Here is a 23,342-nt window from a genome sequence, read left to right as displayed (position 1 = left end):
TACCTAACCTTTTTTGTGTAAAACTTGGATTTATTTTATTAGGAGCCTCCGACTAAATGGGTCCAGTTATGCCTCCTAGTAAGAAGCCAGAAGGCTCGGGAATTACCATTTCCAGTGGACTGAGCCAGTGTTATACAGATGGTGACCTATCAAAAACTCTACAGGATGAGGAGGACTTAGACTTTTCTTTGCCTATTCTTCGACTGGAAAAAGATCCTATAGAAGATGAGGAACTTACCAATTTGAATTGGTTACATGAGAGTAAAAACTTGCTGAAAAGTTTTGGGGACTCGGTCTTAAGAAGTGTTAGCCCAGTTCAAGACCTGGATGATGATACCCCTCCATCTCCTGCTCATGCTGACATGCCCTATGATGCCAAGCAGAACCCAAACTGTAAACCACCATATTCATTTAGCTGCCTCATATTTATGGCTATTGAGGACTCTCCAAACAAGCGGCTTCCTGTGAAGGATATATACAACTGGATTTTGGAACACTTTCCTTATTTTGCAAATGCTCCTACTGGATGGAAAAATTCTGTGAGGCATAATCTGTCATTAAATAAATGTTTTAAGAAAGTGGACAAAGACAGAAGTCAGGTGAGGCTGGAATAATGTCTGTAAAATCCATTTAGTCTTCTAATCTTTATTACTATTTTGGGTTTTGTTGTTGTTCTAGTTCAAGTGGGTCAAGCAGTTGCATGTCTCTTTCCTCACTCTCAGTATTGCTCCATGCATTTTAAGAAATAGTATTTGATCTCAAGTGGTTAGTTCATAAAACATTGATTTTTTTTTTGTCTAGACAGCTGTAAGATATTGTTTGTATAAATATGTAGTGTACATTTTTAAATTCCATGTTATTATATATCTCTACAATACGAATATAGGCTATTTTGTTTTATTGATAATTTTTAGACATACTAGGTGCATGGAATCACATAGAATGAGTTGGATACTATGTTTGGCTTTACATACATCTGTGCAGTTTTTGCTTCTCTTCCACTTTAATTGAATGTGAAGAAATTGATTTCTTATGTCTAGTGTTGCATGCACAGACCTTTGCAATCTTGCAGTTTTCAGTTTATTACTAAACAGTAATTTTTACTGCATATTAAGATTCCATTTATAACCATCTGCTGTAACTTTGGTTTATTTTGGGTTGCTTGCTGCCATGCAAGGAACTGATGAGATCTATATCTTAAATTCAGTAAAAATCACAGATTGACCCATGGGAAAAAAATGTAGGAATCAAAGAATATGTCTTTGGCTTGGGTTTTTGCTTGCTTAAATTTGGATCAAGTATTTGAGCTGAGGAGAAATGAAAGTCTTAAGTTTTGCAAAAAAAAAAAGCACTGTGATTTGAGATAAATAGCTTATGTACAGATTTTCTACCCAGGATTGCATTTTACAGAAGATGCTTCTAAGTACTTAGTCTTTCTGGTCAGTATTTTATCACTGGCAGCAGATCTGGAGGTTTAAGCACCTGCTGCCTAATTGTTTGCACTAAAGAAGCAAAAATTGAATGTAGGACCATTTTTATACCAAGGTTGTTCTCTCTGATTGGATAACTATCTCTTGCCATTGCTTTAGTTGTTGAATTATATAATCCAGTCTTTTACTGAATCTATTATGATCTAAATCTTCTTGTAGCTACTTCTGAGACACACCAGTATTTCCATTAGATGGTATCTCTTGTTGGTAAAATGTAAAAGCTGAGATTAAGAATGATTTGAGGAATGTTTGTATCTTGCACAGCTGTGTTAGAAGCAACACATAAATGATATTTACGCAGTACACGCCTTGTTATAATGATTGATGCCTCCTTTCTATCAAATCCAATGTATTTTCAACTTTCTGTGACACACAGCAGTTAAGTCTTAAAGTGCGTATATATATAATATATATAATTCAGCTTTGTTCGGGTATTTTCCCACGTCATTATAGTTGTGCTTTTAAAGTTGTAGCAACGTTTCGGCAGAATCTCATCTGCCATCTGTATTGTGTTCATCTGTGAGTCAGACTTTCACAGTTGTTTCAGTTTTAAATTTGGGGCTAGCCCCAAATTTAAAACTGAAACAACTGTAAAAGTCTGACTCACAGACAAACACAATACAGAAGCCTGATGATGGCAGATGAGATTCTGCCAAACGTTGCTACAACTTTAAAAGCACAACTATAATGACGGGAAAATACTGAATACCTCATGTAACAAAACTTAGAATACAAATATATATAAGTACCATAAATATATATATATAAAACAAATATATATATATATATGTACAAATTTTTCTTTCTCCAAAATGCTAGTAAATGTAAATAATCTACTGAGTTATTTGGTAACCCCTGTTTGAGGAAAAGACATTTGATATTCAACAGGCTGAAGCAAATGTAGATTATTTTGACCATTCTTTGGTGTTGGATTCTTGTGTGTGTGTGTAAATTTCAGAAGAAAGGAATAATGCAAGTACATTACTTTTCAGATATTTTTCTTTCAACCATTCTCCTGTTGACTTTCTGTATTCTTGTCCAACTTTCCTTTGGGTTCAAGCAACCAGATACTCTCATTTCTGTTGTGTTAACATCTTTTCCAGCTGTTTTTAGTCTCCTACTGAGAAATCTGATGAAGGTTTTTAAAATGTGATATTGTTATAAGTGGAGTGGATATATTACCTTAAAAATCAAGGTGATTTAGTCATAAATTGTTAGGAAAAAATAAAGAATATCTTTAAATCAAGATTCTAGTTTGCATTTTCAATATATCTTTTAAAAGATGCATTGCAATTGCTAGCTCTGTTTTGAATTTTTTTTACCTCTAAATAAAAAGGCATATTCTGGTTATGTTCACATGTTACACTGAACCCAAACTTATCCATAACCATATTTTAGTCTAATATCCAGATATAGGACAAATTCATGTGTTATCAAGTTTTAGAAAATTGAATTGAATAAACTTTGGTTAACCAGTATAAAAATATATTGTACACATATATCCTGTATGTTTTTAAAAAAAGCATGTAGTTAGCCTGTGACCTATATCCAAAATCTGGGCTCTATTATGGTTGTAAGTTATCATAATAGTAAATTGAGGCACCATGTGCTTGAAACTGACTTTTATGACTTTTTTATGATGTTCGTAAAGCAATTCACTGTTGTTAAGTGAATCACATAATTAGGTGAATCCAGTATATCCAATGGGTACTTTGCCATTTTCTGCTGGAAAGTGGCAAAAAGTCTCAAATTGTGTCACATGACTGTCGATGCTGCAGTCAGTTGTAAATGTGTACCAGTTGCTAAGCGCCCAAAAGGATGTGACTGGTGTGTGTGTGTGTGTGTGTGTGTAGTCACTTTCAAGGATAGGTGATAAGTAGCTGTTTAGAAATCCAGTCTAACTTCAAATGGTCATGATGCAATTATAAGTTGAGGACTACCTATCTGTACAACATATTCCACATAGATACAGTGTTATCTAGGGCATGAAACAGTCCTGTTTCTCCAGGGAATGGGGATGGTTGGACCACAAGTTCTATGATGCTCAAAAACATTGTCTACGTTAGGTAGGATATGAGTTTGAGGACTTCTAGTTAAACTCAAATATAAGGTGCTGGCTTGGTAACATTGTTACACTCAAGTTACATCAACAAATAATGTATTCATTTTTAGGCCAAGCATCTAGATTTTCTTTTTTATGTTATTAGTTACAACAGTGCTAAGGTGCTAGTAATCCCAATTTGTCACTTGAAAACCAAATAAATTGCAGAGCTCAGCTAATCAGCATTAATAAAATAAGTATGTATGGCCTCAGTGACATATGCATTGATATGTTGGGGGTCAAACTTGAAACTTGATGAATTACCAATGTTTTTCTTTTTACTAAACCTGAAAAATACTTTTTCCATACTTGGAAAAAAAACATTTTTAAAAAATTTCTTGTACTTAACATGTAAATTTACAAATCTGATAATTTTAACTGCAGTTTACTGTAAAATATCAAAATACTATTAAGCTTGGTTCATGGACTCCATTTGAAGAGATAATTAGCCATTGCTTTACTTTATTTGTCCAAACTATTAATCTTGTTTGCTTAACTCTTCAGGCAGAATAGAGATATTGTAAATAAGTTGATTTTGTGAGTTCAAAACCATGTTTTGAAAAATGTATAATGTGGCATACCATATGGGTTTCCCTCGATTTACAGCGGTTTGTTTAGCAAACATTTGAAGTTACAATGGCATTGAAAAAAGTGACTTATGACCTTTTCCACACTCACGACCGTTGCAGCATCCCCTGTGCTCATGTGATCAACATTTGGATGCTTGGCAACTGGTTCATATTTTGCAGTGTCCCCTATGTAGTGGTAAAATGGTTAAAAATCTTTTTATCCAAAGTTGTTATTTCCCATATGTTTTATTTTTGTTGCAAAGTGTAATTGTGATTTGAAAAGTGGTTTATCTTTATTCAGAATTTGAGCCATGTAATTCCTAAAATAAAAGCTTATAATTTCATTTCAGCATGTTTAATTTTTTTTTTAACATGCAACTAAAAACTTTTCCAAAATAATAAAAAAGCAAAACTTAGCCAGGAGTAAGTTATACACAACACCCAAAATCTCTTTAGTGTTTGGATTTTTTTTCCCCTTAAGCTTTTTATTCTTTTGGCAGTTCAGACTCAGTTTTGTTCAGTTAAAACTTTTCAGTAATTTAATGTTTTGTTGAAATTCATTAGAACTTTGTCGAGCACTTGGGTCCATTTTCTTTTTCAGAAAGTGAGCAAATTGAGGTGTACAAAAATTAAATGGAAAATAAATGCTCATTTAATTCAGACTTATCTTTATAATCTGTTTTATTACCCTGAGTATCTGTATTCATATGTGTTTTGGCAGCTATAAAACATTTGGGATGCTACAGTGAGGACTTTCTTTTTTAAAGCAAACTTTAGAAAATGGTTAACTTTGATTTTCAGAAAATTGGATGTTTCTGCTTGTCTTTTTCCTGTTAGATCTGTTCCAATGAATTTAGGGATATTTCCAATAGAACACAGGTGGGAAGCAAGTTACAGTAGAAAGGATAAATTTCTAGAAATCAAGAACACCCCTCTTCTCCCTTGTTCAAGCATCCTTTATTTATCCTTTGTCAATCCTGATGTTTGATCCAAACATTTTAAGGAATTCTAAGAATATTGGTTTGCCCCTTTGATATATTTAAGTGCAACATGTTATATTGGTTTAGCTATACAGGGATAGGCAGAACATTTGAGCAGGCTACGAGAGTAATTAAATTCAGTGTCTACTTAAACAGCAAGAAAAAATCTTACAGAACTCATCTGGAAGGGAAAAATAGAATGAATTGCAAATAGCAAAAGTTACAAAAGAAAAGTATGTGGATAAGCATATGAATAAGTTTGGTCTACTGTGAATTAAGCCAGATAGGATATTTTTGCTACAGCCTGTTACCCAGCTGTAGTCTCATGCTACCTTTAAAGAAAAGGAAGTTGCTATCGTTGCTTGGAGAGTTGCTTACTCCTCTCCAGTGGAGTTAAAACATAAATATAAGCATGCATTTTAAGCATATGATTTCATAACATAACTGATAGTCTCTTGCCAATTAACAGATTTGACTTAATTGAGAGTAATAGCAATATTTTGGGTTTCATGTTGGACAGTTTCATTAAATGAGCAATGTGGTTCTAATTTTTTTCAGTGTTTCTATTGGAAACTTGGTTTTTAATTTGTTGTTTTTATTACTGTCCAAAAGAAGGATACGTGGCAAATGATAAACGGGTAGGCCTTAACTTACAACAGTTCATTTAGGGAGCATTCAAAGTTACAGTGGCACTGAGAAAGTAACTTAGTGACCATTTTTCACACTTATGACTATTGCAGCATCCCCATGGTCATGTGATCAAATTCAGACAACTGGTTCATATTTATGATGGTTGTATTGTGTGGGTATCATGTGCTTTTTTGCAACCTTCTGACAAACAAAGTCAATCGGGAAGCAACTGTGTTACTAACCTAACAACTCCAGTGATTCACTTAACAACTGTGGTAAGAAAGGCCATAAAATGGGGCAAAACTCACTTAACAGATGTCTCATTTAGCAACAGAAAGTGGGCTCAATTGTGATTGTAAGTTGAGCACTTACCTGTACTTCCAAAATTACACTTTAAAATCCTTTTAGTTCTGCGAATTTGTGGGCATTTATAAACTGATTCTTGCAGCTTTTTCAGTTATGAACATTATTTTCACTTTAATAATACGTAAAAGAAATGCTTCTTGGGTTTGGAATGCTTTGTTATTTTATAAATTCAGTAGCAGGACACAATTTTTAAATATTTGTTGAATAAAGCAACATTGGTTAGAGGTATACACTGTATTAAACCATAAATCATAGGGTTATACAACATTTATTTATTTTATTTATTTATTTATTTATTTATTTGATTTGCCAATTGTTTACAAGATAATAAGTATAAGCGTATACATAGTTGTGAATACATGAAATGGGTACATATAAGAAAAATAAAAGAATAAGAGAAACAATAGGACAGGGATGGTAGGCACGTTGGTGCGCTTATGCACGCCCCCTACAGACCTCTTAGGAAGGGGGTGAGGTCAATAGTAGACAGTCTAAGGTTAAAGTTTTTTGGGGTTTGGGGAAGAGACTACAGAGTCGGGTAGAGTATTCCAGACGTTGACCACTCTGTTGCTGAAGTCGTATTTCCTGCAATCAAGTTTGGTGCGGTTAACTTTGAGTTTGTATCTATTGTGTGCTCTTGTGTTGTTATGGTTGAAGCTGAAGTATTCATTGACAGGTAGGACATTGCAATGTATGATTTTATATACCATGCTTAAATCAGACCGAAGACGGCGTAATTCAAGGTTTTCTAGTTCTAGAATTTCAAGTCTGGTGGCATAAGGTATTCTACAACGAGTAGAAGAGTGGAGAACTCTCCTTGTGAAATATTTCTGGACTTTCTCAATTGTGCTAATATCAGATACGTAATGAGGGTTCCAGACTGATGAACTGTATTCGAGTATTGGTCTAGCAAATGTTTTGTATGCTCTGGTTAGTAGTGTGATATTACCAGAGAAAAAGCTACGTAGGATTAGGTTAACAACTCTTAATGCCTTTTTGGCTATGTAGTTGCAGTGGGCTCTAGCACTTAGATCATTAGAGGTGAGTATTCCAAGGTCCTTTACAGAGCTTGGGTCATCAACAAGATCTTGACTATTCAGCTTGTATTTTATTTTCTGATTTTTTTTTGCCAATATGTAAGACAGAGCATTTATTTGTTGAGATTTGAAGTTGCCATTTGTTTGACCATTCAGATACATAGTCGAGATCTTTTTGAAGGGTAGCAGTATTGTCTGTGGTATTGAACAGCTTTACATCATCAGCAAAAAGAACGCAATTGCTCTTAATATGATCGCAGAGGTCATTTATGTAGAGTATGAAGAGAGTTGGTCCTAGAACACTGCCCTGGGGGACACCACTATTGACAGGTACTGGATTTGATAGGACGCTCCCGATTTTGACCATTTGTTGTCTGTTTGACAGGAATGCTTCTATCCAGTTATTCAGTTGTCCAGAGATACCATAGGATTTTATTTTTAGGAGTAGTTTGTCGTGTACCACTGAATCAAAGGCTTTACAGAAGTCTATGTAGATTGCGTCTATTGCTTTGCCCTGGTCGAGTTGTGTCTTCCATATGTTTTTGCAGTGTAAGAGTTGCAGATTACAGGATAGTTTTTTTCTGAAACCAAATTGTTTATTGGAGAGTAGGTTGTTTGTCTCTAAGTGGAGGATAATGGATTGGTTAATAATTGATTCCATGACTTTACAGGTGACGCAGCATAAGGAGATTGGCCTGTAATTTTCAACTAGGCTTGGGTCTCCCTTTTGAAGATGGGGATGACTGTGGCTTGTGACCATAGGTTAGGCAAGGAGCTGGTTCTGAAAGATTTTTCAAAGATTATGCTTAGAGGTTTGGCTATGGCAGTGGATAGCTTTCTTAAGAAGTAGGCACATATTCCATCCGGTCCAATAGATAGAGATGGTTTTAGATTGCGTAGTGATTTTTCAACATTGTCTTCTGTGAAATCGATATGTATTAGATCATTGTTGTTATCTGGGGTACGGCTAGGAAATACTGGGCATGATCCATTGCTGTTTACAAATACTGAGCCGAAGAATGTGTTAAAGATGTTGGATTTAATGGTGTCGTCGTTGCAGTCTTTACCATCAGGTCCTATCAAGGGAGGGATGGACCTTGAGTCTTTTAGTTTGTTGTTTACAAAATTGTAAAAAGCACGGGTGGAATTGGTGCTTAGAAGGTTTCCTCTTGTTTAATGTGATAATTGGTGCATTCGGTCTTTATCTGGTGACATAAATTTTTGTATCGGTTTTTGAAATTGGCAACGTGACCAGATTTGTTTTTCCGCCAGAGTGATCTCTTTTTGGATTGAAGTTTCCTTATTGATATGGGTAATCTGCTTTTTTGTTTTGTTTTGGGAGTACATGCTAGGTGAAAACTTAAATTGCATCATGACTTGGGCTATTATTATACGAATCTAACAAATCTCATGCAAAATGTTTCCCTCAGTTTAAAACCTATATTCACTTGTTGGAAGACTTCTTTTTCTGAGCTGCAACTTCCTCTAGCTTAATGCCTGTATTTTGAGGACGAATGTTTCCACTGTAATGAGAGTCTCAGAATTATTTATTTGGACGACATAGTTTGGAAAAGTTTAAGTGATAAGATTTTAAAGGATCCCCTGTATTTAAACGTTTTTGAAATGTGTTGTATTTATTTAAAGCATTTTTTTTTTTACTTTTCAGTTAAAAAGTACATGAATTACGAAAAGCAGTTAACATAATAGCCTAGTGCTCAAAAATAAACTTAAAAACACACTGTTTGAGAGCAAGATTGGAAAGGAATGATAAAATGAAGAAAACTGAAGCTCAAGCGGTAATTCCTAATATTAAAGCATAAGTAGAGCCCATCCAGATCAGATCAAAGGCTTATCCATTCCAGCATTCTCTTCCCACAAGATACAAATATGTGAGCTGGAAGAGAGACAATTCAGGTAGCATTATGAAAGGCAGCCACTAGGTAACAGTTCTTGAATGGCCAAGCTGTCTTTAATTACCAGTGGAATCGCTCAGCCTCTCCTATTTAACTACTTCATGCTGTCTGGTGGAATCACTTTGCTTAAAATAGTGCAGGGAATAACTGTGTTTTTCAAGCTATGAAAACTCTATTGTGGCATTGCATATATTAGTAGCTTGCAAAAATTGACCAGTCTCCTAGGCTTAACAAAGAAAAACAAAATCAAATTCATTTTTGTGCTAAAATGAAAAAGCGACCATCCAATCTGGTATCTATGCGGAAAAGGGATATTGTGTTCCTCTCTGCCTGGCTAGCCTGCTTTATGCTTAGATGCAATTTCTGGTTGCCTGTGGCTACCAGTTTAGTACTTAAATATTAGGCTATGGGGAATTCTCACTCTCTTATAAACTGCAGCATAGGTATAGAGATGTGACATTGTTTTTAACAACATCTCAGATCAGAGATCTGAATTCCAAAAGTTGCTTAAGCATCTAATGTGTTGGGGGCTTGTTCCTATGAAGGATAACAAACATGCAAAGATACAAGTAATAGAATAAATAGGTGCTGAAATACAACTTTCAGGAGTATTGTATAAACCACACTAAGAGGCAATTGAGCATTTTCTTGAAAAATCCTAGCTCAGGGTTGTCAAACTCAAGGCCTGCAGGCCTGATTCAGCCCACAAGGTGCTTAAATCTGGCCCATGGGGCCAGCCTGGAAATAGCGAAGACTGGCCCGCAGTGCCTCCGGCAGCCAAAAGGAGTATGAGGCCCCTGTGCCCCCCAGTGCCCTTCTTTCAGCCTGGATAGTCTCCTGCAGCACTCTGCTGGCTAAAAAAGGGCATGGAGGGTGCGTACAGAGTGCTACAGGAGGCGCCTGTCCTGTCTCCCCCATCTCTCCCCCCCCCGGTCTGGCCTGAGGAGAAGTATAATGCTGATCCGGCCCTGCCCTCGAAGAAATCCAGTTTGACACCCCTGTCCTAGCCTAAAACTGCCAAGGTGTGGTGCTATCATTCATATAATAATTTGAAAAAAAAATGTGTTTGGCCCTATTGCTATTAATCTCAAGAATAGAAGCTTGGTATACTGGATAGGAGGAACTGATTTTACAGTATCAGTTGGCCAAAAGATATTGTGTCTCCTTTTCTTCAGTATTCAGTATTTAGCACAGGGTTTAAGTTGTTTTGTGCTATCACTGTAAGTTCAAAATTATGCTGTTTCTGTTTCATTTCTGTATTAGAGCTACAGCTCACAGAATTGCAGGCAGCAAAGTTCATACTGGTTGAGAATTACTGGAGTTGAAATGTGCAATATCTTAAGATGGCATCAACTTGGGAAAGGGGGGCATATTTCCATGTATAGTATTTCTATATCCATGCCCTCTGTTACCAACTGTAATTTAACCAGGAATACTTTTGCTAAGTGATGCAGTTATTAGGCACATAATATGAATGCATTGAGTTTGGATAACAGTTCCGGCAGTTCTAGCTCACATTGGTAGGTAAATCTTGTGCATTTGCATAATCCGCAGTGACGTGATCTCCAGTCTGCTACTCGATTGACTTTTGCTTGTTGGAAACTGACGGTGAAATTTGCGAATGTCAGTAATGTGATTGTAGGATGTCTCAACATAATTGCAAGCTGGTTACTATGTGTCCAAATCATGATTACCTGACTGTGAATACACTGTGATGGCCAGAACCAGGGGTGGGATTATACCAGTTCAGACCTGTTCGGTAGAACCGATTGTTACAATTCTGCGCAGTTCAGAGAACCAGCAAATCGTGCCCCTGACATCATGCACATGAACAACATCGCTGACTGCATTCTCCCCCGCCAGCCCCGCCCAGTCACTCTTTATGGTATTTCTTTTTCTTTTTTTTCCTCCCAATGATCAGCTGTTCTGACGATCAGCTGTTCCGACGATCAGTTGTGCCGGGATCCCCCTCGCTGTCTTTTTGCTTTCCCAGGAGGCTTCCCTGAGGCCCAGGAGGCAAAAGAGACGTGTGGGGAAGGGTGCTGTGTGTCCCCCTGTGCTCCATTTTTTGCCTCCTGGGAGCAAAAATGGCCTCCCAGGAGGCTTCCTTGAGACCCAGGAGGCAAAAAACAGAGCACGGGGTGGGGGTGGGGGGGGGGTTGCTGCAAAAAAAAGCTATGTCCACCTAGTCGCATGGCTATGCCCACCTAGCCACTCTCACAGAACCAGTAATAAAAACATTTTCATCCCACCCCTGGCCAAAACTATGAGGATCCATCCTAAGTAACCTTGTTAAGCACTATCATAACTTTGGATAGTTGCTGAACACAAGTGGATATTAAATTAAGACTAACTATATATATGCTTTTAGATTATGTTAACAATTTATTGTTCTCATATTGAAAACTCTTAAAACACATGATGTACACCATGAAAAAGAAAAACAAAATCAAGGAAGTGAAATTGAGAATTGAAATTGAAATTGAGAAGAAACATGTTTGATTGGAACAATCAAACAAGGACTACATAAACATTTGGTGTCAGTTCTTTTTTTTCCCTATAAATTAATTATGTCAGCTTTTTTTCCCTCCTACTTTCTCAAAATGTAAAGATAATGTAATTGTAATTGATAACGTACTTGAAACATTGATGTTTCCTTATGTGTGTAATTTTTGCAGCCTCAGGTCTGTAGCTTTGATGGTGGTGAGAGAAGAATGCTTGATAAGTTAACAAATACAGGATGGCAACATTTTATAATAGGAAGCCACAATATTTCCTCAAGAATGTTTAGGTTGGTCATTGAATTCCCAAATCTTGCTGGTAGAATGTAACTTCCAAAATTAAACTTCTTATTCAAAGTAGTCTATTTAGCCGTCTCTGCTTTGATTAAAGAAAAGAACACAATTAATTTTGTTCCTACTTGGAAACCGCTTCTGGACTTTGTGCTTGGGGTGAAAAGAATGAAATTTTGATTTGGCTTTTGCTGATTATTAGAAAGATTTGTTGTTATAGAGATGGCAACTATATTATCATATAAAAGTAAAAAATTGGGGTTTTATGTTGCTACTTTATTCTACAGCACCAAAAGGATCGGAAGTCAGTTGTTTTCTTTTTCTTTTCCCTTTTCCCCTACACTTCTCTCTTCTCCTTTTTCTCCCTTATTTTAACATTATTTTCATTTTTCTTTGTACTTCTGTATTTTACATTTTGATAAACTAATAAAATACTAAAAAACAAAAACAAAATTGAACTTCTTGCAAAGCTATGTCAAGTAACAGGAAGGACATTTGTGTGCCTAAAATCTGAATGGATGATTTAGTTCTGTAACTTGGGTCTTACAGGCATGTATTTTTCCTGTGAGTGAATCCATCACAATGTGAGGTCATATTCCAATCATAGGATATGTTATATTGAGCAGGGGTTTTTTTGGCTAACAGAACAGTCCTGCCATGCTTGTGGAGTGAAATTTGTATTTCTTAATTTCTAAGCCTTGTTGGCTTTTTGAGTTGGTCTGTACTCTTTTCTTTATCTCCAATGGAAGGGAATTAAGTATTCTAGCTCTTGAACTGGCATACATTTTCTTTACGCTTTGGGGACGATTGGAATAGCACAATAAGATTGCTAGAATGCTAGCAATCTTCCACTGCATAAAATACACTTTTGATTGTACTCAAAGTATTCTCTTTTCAGTCAGCATACCAGCATCTGCCAGGTTTTGATATAGTGCATAGGACTGCTCCTTTAAGTCATTGCCTGTTTTTGTTGCTAGACTGGTATTCTCTTTATAGGTAAATTTTGTTACTTTTTAAAATATATATATTTTATTTTTTATGAAGCTGCCCCCAGAACATGTTGTTGGGTGACCTGGGTAAGTAAGTACATTTATACTTACTTTTTATTTACAGATTTTAGAGTGATCTGTTTTAAATGTGTGCATATTATAGTCTAGGTCTGAATCCAATAGTTAAGTGCCACTTAAAATAAACAGTAACTATTTCTATTTAATAAGGATTTAAATGTCTCATTAATTTTTATAAGGATTTCTATCTTGCCTTTGTTGTTTTGTTTTCCCCATAAAGTAAATATGAAACAATTCACAGTCATATATTAGATAAAAACTCATCCTGAACAAGTTTCTAATCATATATCCTCAAATAATGATGTTATAAATGTAACAGAAAATAAACAAGGAAACAAATGAATGTTTTGACCGATAAGTGAAAGAATCAAGAAATGTGATACAGTTTGTCCTTTAGTTTCCTAAATCCCACTGTTTACAAAGCAGATTTTAGGAAAACCAGGTGTTCCTAAGAACGATGTTGCCTACTGACGTTTTCTTCTGTTTTATGGAATAGGCTAGGAACCAGCAAACATGTACTCACTATAAAAAAGGTTTGTTAAATACTGGGATTTCTCTGGATGGCTGAGTAACTCTCCCACATGTTGTTAAATAATGTTAGATGTATACTACGTGCACTGGATTTTTATTGTAAAATGTCTTCAAAAATCATATTTGAGTTTTCTTGGTGAAGTGTGCTATCGACAGTTGTATACTAACAAAACCGACTTTAAAGTTGTTTTAGATAGAAATGGGGCATGGATGGGATGGCTGCTGAAAAACATTAGTGTCATTACAAAGGTCTTTGTCAGTAAAATCAGCTTGTATGTACAAGCCTGAAGTCTAAATGATGGCATTGTAACTATGACATGGGAGGTTTCTCCCCTTTTCTTTCTCTTACTGGTCGAATTCTGTATCCATTTGCTTTTGTTTCCATCACTTGAATGCACTAGTATGTCATCCGTTTAGTATGATCCCTTTAGTCTGTGCCTTTCCTAGCTTTACTGCCATCTGGTCCTTGGCTATAGAGAGGAATTGTTCTTGTATATGTGACTCTGTAACAATGAGCATGCGGTTGATATGGAAAATAAGCAGTTGCCTTAGCAACAGAGTTACTGATGTGGCAGTTCCTCTGCTTGCAGGCAAAGGATCGTGTTTAGTTCAAATGCATTATGCGGTTCTGCTGTAATATGGTTGTGACTAGTGCTGTTGCAGGTAAGACGTCTGCAAGCATCTTGGTTGCAGTAGCTGAAATTGTTTTCTCTCTCTCTCTCCCTATCTAGCCTTTAGATAGGAAGGATTTATCTGCCAACCTTATGCCATGGTGAATTTTATAAAATTCAAACCAAGTTCATACCAATAATTTTTCTTCTCAGCCCATGGCTTTAGAGATGGGAGCCCTCTTGAGTCTGTTAATGCAGATGCCGCCAATTATATATTACAGTGCCATTTCTAGTTGTGTCCATCTTCCTCCCAACGATTCTTCCTATATCTTCTCTGAGCTTTGAAGAGTCCTTGCCTTTCAAATGGCATTCTATTCTGCTTTTCTATGGTATCTTGGAGTGTACATAGACCACTGAGACGTGGAGGAATTCCCTGCTAAATACTACACAATTCTAGATCAAGAGGACATTAAAGTCCATAGCTAAAACTAGTACATTTTTAAAACAGAAGCATAGTGTTGGGATTTCTTTTTTTTCCGGATAGGTTTTGACAAAAGCACCTTTTAGCAAAATCTGACAGACTGGGCATTGGTAAATTTACCTGAGATACCCTATCTATACACGCTGCGAGACAGTCCAGGATAGGGAAAGACTCCTCCTCCCACATCATTGAGCTGAGTCTGCCAAAGCTAAAAAAGCCAGCCCCTGCTACTGGCTCCCAGCTTTTGACGAAGAAACTTGACATACGTGATGTGTCTCTGAAAAACAAAACAGTGAGAAGATACCTCCCCAACAATGACCAGACGAACACAGGGTGGGGCTGGACTCTCTCTCAGCGTGTATAGAAAGGGAGTCTCAGATAAATTTACCAATGCCCATTCTCCTCCACACTGCTACGAAAGTCCAGGATACCAAAGCCTGCATGTCCAAAGGAAGGTCTACATCTGGTCCGCCCAGTCCAACACTGGAAGAACCTTTGGAAGCACTCTCCTACCAAATTCTGCAGAGGTGAAGGAGTCCAGTCGATAGTGCCAGATAAATGGAGAGGGCGATGCCCAGGTAGCCGCCCTGCAGATCTCCTCAGTGGACACCTGAGTAGCCCAGGCTGCCGAGATGGCTGCTAGTAGAGTGGGCAGTAAGCTTCCTGGGAACCATATGCTGTGGAAATACAAGCCCTGATCCATCTGCCCATCGTGGATGGGGAAGCCTTCCCCCTAAGGAAGCTGGTTGGAAGGACACAAACATTGCTTCTGTCTTGCAAAAGGTTGCAGTTTTACATAGATACGGAGAGCTCTCTGCACATCCAGTGTATGCCACTTGTGTTCCAACTCAACTCAACTCATGTTGAAGCTTAGGGCAGAAGTCCAGTAGGACTAGTTCTTGTGCCCTGTGGAACCAAGAATTGATCTTTGGAATAAAAGTGGGGTCTAATCATAGCACTACTCTGTTCTTGTGAAAAATGCACAAGTCCTGTCTCACCGAGAGAGGTACCAATTCCGACACCCTTCTGGCCGACGTGATAGCCACCAGGAAGGACACTTTGAGGATCAAGAAGCAGAGATCCAGCAAAGGTTCGAATGGGGGTCCTGCCAGGACCTGGAGTACTTTTGGGAGATCCCAAGTGGAATATCTATGAACTACCAGGGGATGTAGGCTTGAGGCTTCCCTCAAAAACCTACGTATTGATGAGTGGTGGGACAGAGAATTATAATTATCTTATGAGGACAAGTCTGCAACCTGTCTGCAGAGTGTATTTGATGAGAGCCCTTTATCTAGACCTTCCTGTAGGAACACCAGCACTTTTGAGATGGGTCCCAGGTGGCCGGAATGATAGGAAGAGGGGGGAAGGCGTAGAGGAGACCTGGAGGTCATCTGCTCCAAAGTGCATTGGTCCCCTTCGCTCCCTAGGTAGGAAATCTGGTAAATAATCTGTCTAGCTGCACATTCTGGGGAGTGATGAATAGGTCTTCTACTGGGGGACTGAACCTGTTGGACAGTTCTTGGAACAGGAATGGATGAAGGCACCACTCCGAGTGGTTAACCTCAGTACGACTCAGCCAGTCGGCCTGGATGTTGTCAACCCCCGAGATGTGGTCTGCTCTGAGGGACAGAAGGTGCCTCTCCGTCCACTGCCCCAGACGTTCGGCCTCCTGCATCAAGGATTTGGACTGGGTCCCCCCATCTGTTGACATGGAGGCCACGTCTGTCATAATCAACATGTGGGACCCTGTCACCTTGTTCTCAAATGTCTCAAAGCCAGGAAGATGGCCCTGAGTTCGAGCCAATTGATGGGGTGAGACCTGTCTGTCTGGGACCAATGACCCTGAGCTATCTCGCTTTGCAGATGCACCCCCACAGCCATACAGACTGGCATCTGTCATGATAATGAGTTTGTCTGGCTCCTTGAAAAATTGGCCTTTCCTGATGGTCTGGGACTGCCACCACTGGAAGGAACGTAAGACCGGTGCAGGAACTCGGATTCTGATGGATGAGTGGCTGGTTCCCGCCCATTGAAATGGCAGCAAGAACCATTGCAGATTCCGGGCATGGAGGCTGGCCCACAGCACGATGCCTATACAGGAAATAATCTTTCCTAGGAGTTGGGATAGTAGAGACAGAGTAACTGTGTGCTGCTGTCGAATCCAGTTTATCAAATCGTTCAGACTCTTTTGACGATCTGGGGAAAGGAAGACCTCACAGAAGGTTGTGTCGATGATTGCCTCTAGGTATAGGAGACAGGTGGTCGGTAGAAGATGACTTGCTGAAGTTTATGGAAAAACTGTGTTCCTGCAGGATCTGCATCGTGGTCTGAAGGTCGCTGTGGGCAGAGTGGGTTGAAGATGACTGAATCAGGATATTGTCCAAATAGCATTGGATCTTCACTGGGAGGCGCGTAGGGATACTGCCCATGCCGCAAGAACTTTGGTAAATACCCTGGGGGCTGATGAGAGGCCAAACGGAAGGGCCCGGTATTGGTAGTGCTTGTTGTAGCAAAACTGAAGGAACTGGCAATGAAGGGGCCAGATCAGGATAGGGAGGTATGCCTCCATGAGGTCTATGGATGAGAGGAGGCCGCCCTCCCGAATGCTCTCCGAATTGTCTGGAGAGACTGAATCTTGAAGTGCCTGTAGGGAATCAACTTGTTCAAGGACTTGAGGTTGAGGATCACCCTCCACCCCCCCCCGGAGGCCTGGGATTACAAAGAGCCCGGAGTAGAACCCCAGCCCCTGTTGATTCACTGGAACCACCTGAATGGCTCTTATGTCTACCAGATATTGAATGGCTGATTCCATGAAGGCCCATCTGGAACTGTCCCGAGATAGCAAACAAAAAACCTTGGAGGAGGGAGAGAAACTCAAGTTAAAGATCTGACCTCACAGTCCTGAGAACCCAGGCGTCCGAAGTTGACTCCTCCCACCATGAAGCCAAGAAGGCCAGATGACCTCCGATGGGAGGGGAAGTAGGGCAGTCATTTAGAGCGTCGGAATGAATGGCCTCCTCCACCTTCAAAGGGCCATTTGCTGGAAAACTGCTGCTGTTTGCCTGATCGTTCAGGTTGTTGCTCCTGATGAGGAGGGAATCCTCTCTGACCCTGAGGAAAATGGGTGTTGGACTCAGGCTGAAAGGAACATTGTCGGAAGTATGGAGCTTGACGAAAATCCGACCTCTCTACAGAGGATGAAAGAATCTTTCTTTTGTCCCTGGTTTCCATCAGGTATGGTTCCAGGGCGTCCCAAACAGACTCTCACCCAAGCAAGGGGCGGAAGCAAGCTTCCATTTTTGATGTGAGTCTGTCTGCCAATTGCGCAGCCACAGAAGGTGTCTCACTGCCACCGAGGATGCCATTGCTTTTGATGCAAATTTTGCAGAGTTTAAAGTGGCGTCATTGGTAAACTGTGCTGCAGCTATGATCTTATTTATGTCCTGGTGGGACCTGGTATCATCGGGAAGTGTTCCTGTAGTTGGCACAGCCAACTCAGAAAAGACCTTGTAAAGAAGGATGCGGTGGAGGCTTGGACAACCCATGCTGCTGTTTGGTGAGTACATTTAAGAGTCAGTTCTGACCTCTTATCATCAGTCTTAAGGACATCTTCTGGTTCTATTGGAGTTCCAGATGTGGAGATAGAGGCAACCACAGAAGAATCAACTGGCAGCACTAGAAAGGCATTGACCAGGGAAGGACCTCTGTTATAAAAACACCTGTCATGAGATGAAGGGCGTGGCCCCGACCCTGTTCACGCACCAGATCTAAAAATAACTTGGGTGATGGAAGCACCTTAGCTTGAACAATTGGTTTTGAAAATAAAGAATCGCCCTGGGCTGAAGCTTCCCCTGAGGGTTCTGATGCCACCTCATCAGGTCCCAGCTGGGCAGTACCTAGGGCTTTGTACAATAGAGGTTTGAACCAGGACGGCTTAAAAAGACCTGAAAAAAATGGGTTGCTCAAGCTTTAATCCCTCATCTTCTGATAGATTGGAATCTCTAACCTCCCCTTTCTCCTCCTCAGATATGGAGGAGTTACTTTGGTCTGAAGGATCCATAGAGCCCCTTTCCTCATATACCCCCAATCAGGAAACCTTTGCTCAGGAGGCCTGGAAAACCCCCTCTGTTCAGGAGGGACTACCTGAGGGAAGGTAGGGAAAAATCCTACCTGCCCCCCAGTCGGGCGAAGAAATCCTTCAGCAATCCCCTGTCTGATGGCTACAGAAACTATATCCTTAAGATCCTCAAGCCTGTTGCTTATAGGTGGATCCACTGGGCGAAGGCCAGCAGCTGTAGGTGTAAAGGTGGCCTCTGCCTGTGCCCACCCTGGGGTAAATTACTCTGAGGATTGGATGCTTCTGGATAGCTTGCCTAAAACTAGGCCCAGATCTACTGAAATCCTGAGGGAAAATCCCCTCAGCTGTCCTCTCTAGGGACCATGCCTGAAGAAGACTGGTGGAGCCTAGTTATGCCTCTCCAGCCCTGGATACAGCTGGAGGGTTGGCCTGCAGATCCCCAGACTGAGGAGACTAGTGGCTCTGCCCACTTCTCTGCTCCAGGCTCTTTGCAAATTGTTTCTCTGTGGCCACATGCCTTCTCTTGGCCCTGACTTTGGATTTTAATGCCTTTTTAGTTGCAAAGGCCTTGGCCTTAATTTTTGCCTCTGCCTCCCTGACTGCATAGTCTCGTTGCTTCCTTCTCTTTGCTGGCCTTAAGAACAATGGGCCTCTCCTAGGCCCGGTTGATCAGATTGGGCCTGTATGCTCTCCATTTGTTCAACACTGGGGGCACTGAGAGCTGCCTCACTAATGTGCCGCCCTCCCTAGAGGCCAGGTGAACGAGGTTCCTCTGTGAGGCCTGAGCAAGCCTCAATCTTCATTAGAGGCTAATTAACGCCCAACGTGCCTCTGTAAGGCCGCTGGCTGAGAGGTGCTCCAAAACAGCGCCTCGACTCTCAGCTGTTCAGTACAGCCAACAAAAGGCTTCCCCGGGCTGCATGCTATAAATTGCGGTGTTGGGAGGCCTGAATAAGCAATCCCAGGCCCAAACTCACTTTTGGCTGTTCCGAAGCCCCAGCGCTGAAGCCTCGTTGTTAAAAGAGAGCGGCTCCCCACCCTCTGCGACAACTAGGCTTCACCAGATCCCCGGGAGTTGCTAGTTTCGTTTTCGCTGTTTTCATGCTGCTGTTGCTCCTATCTCCAAGACACGCTGCTCACGACAAGGAGCTGAGTCAAAGCTGGGGGCCAGTAGCAGGGGCTGGCTTTTATAGCCTTGGCAGACTCAGCTTGATGATGTGGGAGGAGTAGTCTTTCCCTATCGTGGACTCTCATAGCATTGTTTGCTTTCAGAGTAATCTCTGAGTTCTTTTTTCCTTAGTTTTTTGGTTTTTTTGCTTTAGCAGAGACAATTGCTTATAATTGGGTATGTTGGGGAATTTGCATATTGTATTCTGGATTTGAAAAAAAAAGATATACATTAGAAAGACAAGTCCATGAGCTTGTTTTGAGAACTAAGTTTGTCCTTATTTTGTTCATAGGGACAAAGTACAGTGATGCAGTTTTAATACATATATTTTTAAAAAATAAGCAAGTCCATTGCCCCAATATCAAATTCTAAATGTTCTAAAAAGTGATGCTTATTATTATACTACATAGATATTATTTATAGCTATTGAAGTATTAGTTTTAATATGTGGAGTTCCAGGGTTCCAAATGGCCCCAAACAGTATTTTAGTGGACTCTATAGCCCCATCTGATTATAGTTGTCTTGAAAATCAGTGGCATTGCAAAAGAGAAAATCTATTAAAATTGTAATATAAATTGAATAAAATAGGTTTTTAAAAGCAACCATTAATTTCCTCTAAAATCTAATAAAAACCTGTCCGCCAGATTTTTTGTGTTTTTTTTAATATTGATTGCAATCTCTGGCCATCAAATAGTTGTGCTTCTACGCATCCATCTTTCAGCTGAATGACTCTTAAGGTAGATCATGAGAAATTATTATTATTCAGGTTTCTTAAATTGATGTACATAGACATGCTGCACAGTCAGTTCTGTAACTTGTATATGACTTTCTCCTTTTTCTCCAGTCTCAGAACAATGGCAATTAGAGGCAAGATGAAGGAAGGCAAACGCCAGCATTTTGAAGAAACTTTTTTCTTGCTGAAGTCCCCCTTGCTATGATGCTCTTATTAATGGGAAACAATTGCAAATGGAGAGGCTTCGTTTTGTGTGGTGGTTGATTGATTAACACTAGATCCCATCCTCTACCCCCTCATTATGTTCCCTCCCTCCCGTCTTTTTAGCTAAGTTTAATTTGTAGTATTGTATCTATGTTATTATAATTTATACAGTTTTATCTTTTCATATTGCAATCTGCTCAGTTACCAAATAGCAAGATGGGCAGCTAATAAATATTACAAGTAAATTAATATTTCCAAATTTGCTGCAACATGATTTTTAAGATTGGTAAGATTACAGGTAGACCTCGACTTACGAGCACAAATATCCATTGCTAAGCCAGGCACTTGTTAAGTGAATTTTGCCCCATTTTATGACCTTTTTTGCCACAGTTGTTAAGCAAATCATTGCAATTGTTAAATGAACCATACATCTGTGAATCCATCTCCCCCGATTGATTTTGCTTGTCAGAAACCGGTTGGGAAGGTTACACGTGAGCCCGGGAAAGTGCAGCTGTCATAAATACATGCCAGTTGCCAAATGCCCGAATTTTGATCATTTGACCATGGGAATGCTGCACTGTTGATAAGTGGGGGAAATGGTCATGTCACTTTTTTTCACTACCTTTCTAACTTTGAATGGTCACTAAAGGAATGGTTGTAAGTCAATGAATACTTATACTTTGTACAGCAGATATGTCCCAAAGCTAACAAGAAGAGTTGACTATTAATGTAATATTTGAAAACCTGTACTTGTCACTCTATATTGCTATAATTTTTCTTTATAATTCAGGTTCATCATGCTGATCTGCGTTTTCCTTAGTAGTGATACAGAGATAAAACCACAGGTAATAGTAATATAGTTAGGGGCTGTCTATGCACTGAATAAGCTGGTTTACGCAAAATGACTACTGTGTTCAACAGCAACAGAAAGAATTTTCTTAGAAAAGTTGCCAAGGACTCTGTATGACCTGATGCAGCTCTAGCAGGTTGCTTCCATGATTGTTAGTTAGAAGAGGATAGATTTCTCCACTTTGATGTTCTCCAATTTATGGGAATTATAACTGCAATAAGGTTGAAGAACATCAGCTCAGGGTAGGCTTTTGTATACGGTGGTAGGTCTTAGTCTTAATTATGTAGGAACCCATAGCTTGTTTAGCTCAAATTCCAATAATTTTTCTCTTCCTTTTCCCAGTTCTAGGTCCAAGTCTGATGGAAAGCATAGCAGAAAGGATTGTTACTGGGTAATGGAAACTGTATAATCAATGAAAAAAAAACTTTAAATAGAAAGAACATATTTTGAATTTCACAGAAACAAAGCAGGAAAGGATGTCATTTTTTCATTTTGGACAGGTAGCTAAAAAAATTGAAGAATACCTATAAAAACAGTAGTCATTATTTTGTGACTATTTTCAAGTACCCAGAACATGTATAGCTTTCTAAAATCTTCTTCGAAGCAGTAAATATTACATAGGATTATACAATTTAAATTAATTAGATTTTCTTTCCCGGGGCATAGAATATAATGTATGATCTCAATGATGACTGTACTTTACAGCTAAGATAATCAATACTTGATAAATTCTGGTTCTTTCAGGTTGCTGTTTTTCATGAAATATTCCTAAATTGATCTAACCCAAGAAACACCTTTTGAAAGATGCTAAGCAATCTAAATGAATTTATTCAGAATTTGTCTGAGTTTATTAAATAAGTCCTAGAATGTGTGCAAAACTGGGGCTTTTCATCTTCAGAAGGGTCATTTAAGGTACATAAGAGAATTAAGCTTCACAGGGAGTGTATAATATCCCTATTATTGTCTGTTACTTCCGTTGTATGTAGTGAGAAGCAAAGCACACTTAAACTTCAATTAAAATTAAGCATTTTATGAAGTGGAACAATACTTGGACTATTTTATATCTCAGCCTTAAAAGAGGATGAAGCTTCAGTGTCTGTAATGAAAACAAAAGAACTAGAAACTCAGCAGTCTTGTTCTGACTAATTTTGGCTTTCTACTCCAGGCAATATTTTTACACATCATACTCATTTTTGCTATTTTCATCCCTTTCACAGGTATGTGTGTGGGCTCACTAAAAATAAATGCTTTTTTTCCAACTACAAGTAACAAGTGCAAATCATTAAATATATTACCCAAGTCAAAAGCTGAATGGTTTTATCATTCTATTTTTTACCACTCAACTGCCATCACGGCTTTTTTAAAAAGAGATTCTTGTTTTTACAAAACAAAACAAAAAAGGATATTCTGAAAATAGCTAATTTCTCCTTTAGCTTAAATATATATCTGCTTTGCAAGGGTGTGATTCAGAGGTGGTATTTGGCAGGTTCTGACCAGTTCTGGAGAACCGGTAGTGGAAATTTTGAGTAGTTCAGAGAACCAGTGGTAACCTTCCCCTAGGAGTGGGGTGGAAATGGAAATTTTACAGTATCCTTTCCCTGCCACGCCTACCAAGCCACACCTACAGAACTGGTAGTAAATTTTTTTGAATCTGACTACTGGTGCGATTGTGATATTAATTTTTTTAGGTGTGAAATTTTATGTTGTGCAGCTTAAAGGTTGATACTTGTAATGCTAAAGC

General features: G+C 39.1%; 1 protein-coding gene and 1 long non-coding RNA gene across 5 annotated transcripts in view; one reads left to right on the top strand and one right to left on the bottom strand.

The window, feature by feature from the left end:
- The window catches only part of FOXN3 (forkhead box N3), a 202,980-nt gene that overhangs the window by 5,245 nt on the left and 174,393 nt on the right, over nucleotides 1-23,342 (top strand). For all 3 annotated transcript variants that reach the window (XM_026679167.2, XM_026679166.2, XM_026679165.2), the window contains exon 2: nucleotides 43-599. In XM_026679167.2, the coding sequence (XP_026534952.1) occupies nucleotides 57-599 (543 nt within the window). In that variant the 5' untranslated portion in view covers nucleotides 43-56. The remainder of the gene's footprint in view (nucleotides 1-42; nucleotides 600-23,342) is intronic.
- The window catches only part of LOC148133453 (uncharacterized), a 45,414-nt gene continuing 42,139 nt past the window's right edge, over nucleotides 20,068-23,342 (bottom strand). For both annotated transcript variants that reach the window (XR_015746822.1, XR_015746821.1), the window contains exon 4: nucleotides 20,068-21,957. This is a non-coding gene — a long non-coding RNA (uncharacterized LOC148133453). The remainder of the gene's footprint in view (nucleotides 21,958-23,342) is intronic.

Source organism: Notechis scutatus, chromosome 1 (assembly GCF_049901735.1).
Source record: "Notechis scutatus isolate UNSWTSFEM ecotype Mainland chromosome 1, rNotScu1.2, whole genome shotgun sequence".
In the NCBI taxonomy this organism is placed as follows: Eukaryota; Metazoa; Chordata; class Lepidosauria; order Squamata; family Elapidae; genus Notechis; species Notechis scutatus.
Note: the sequence above shows the minus strand (reverse complement) of the source record. Positions and strands in the feature narration are given on the sequence as shown.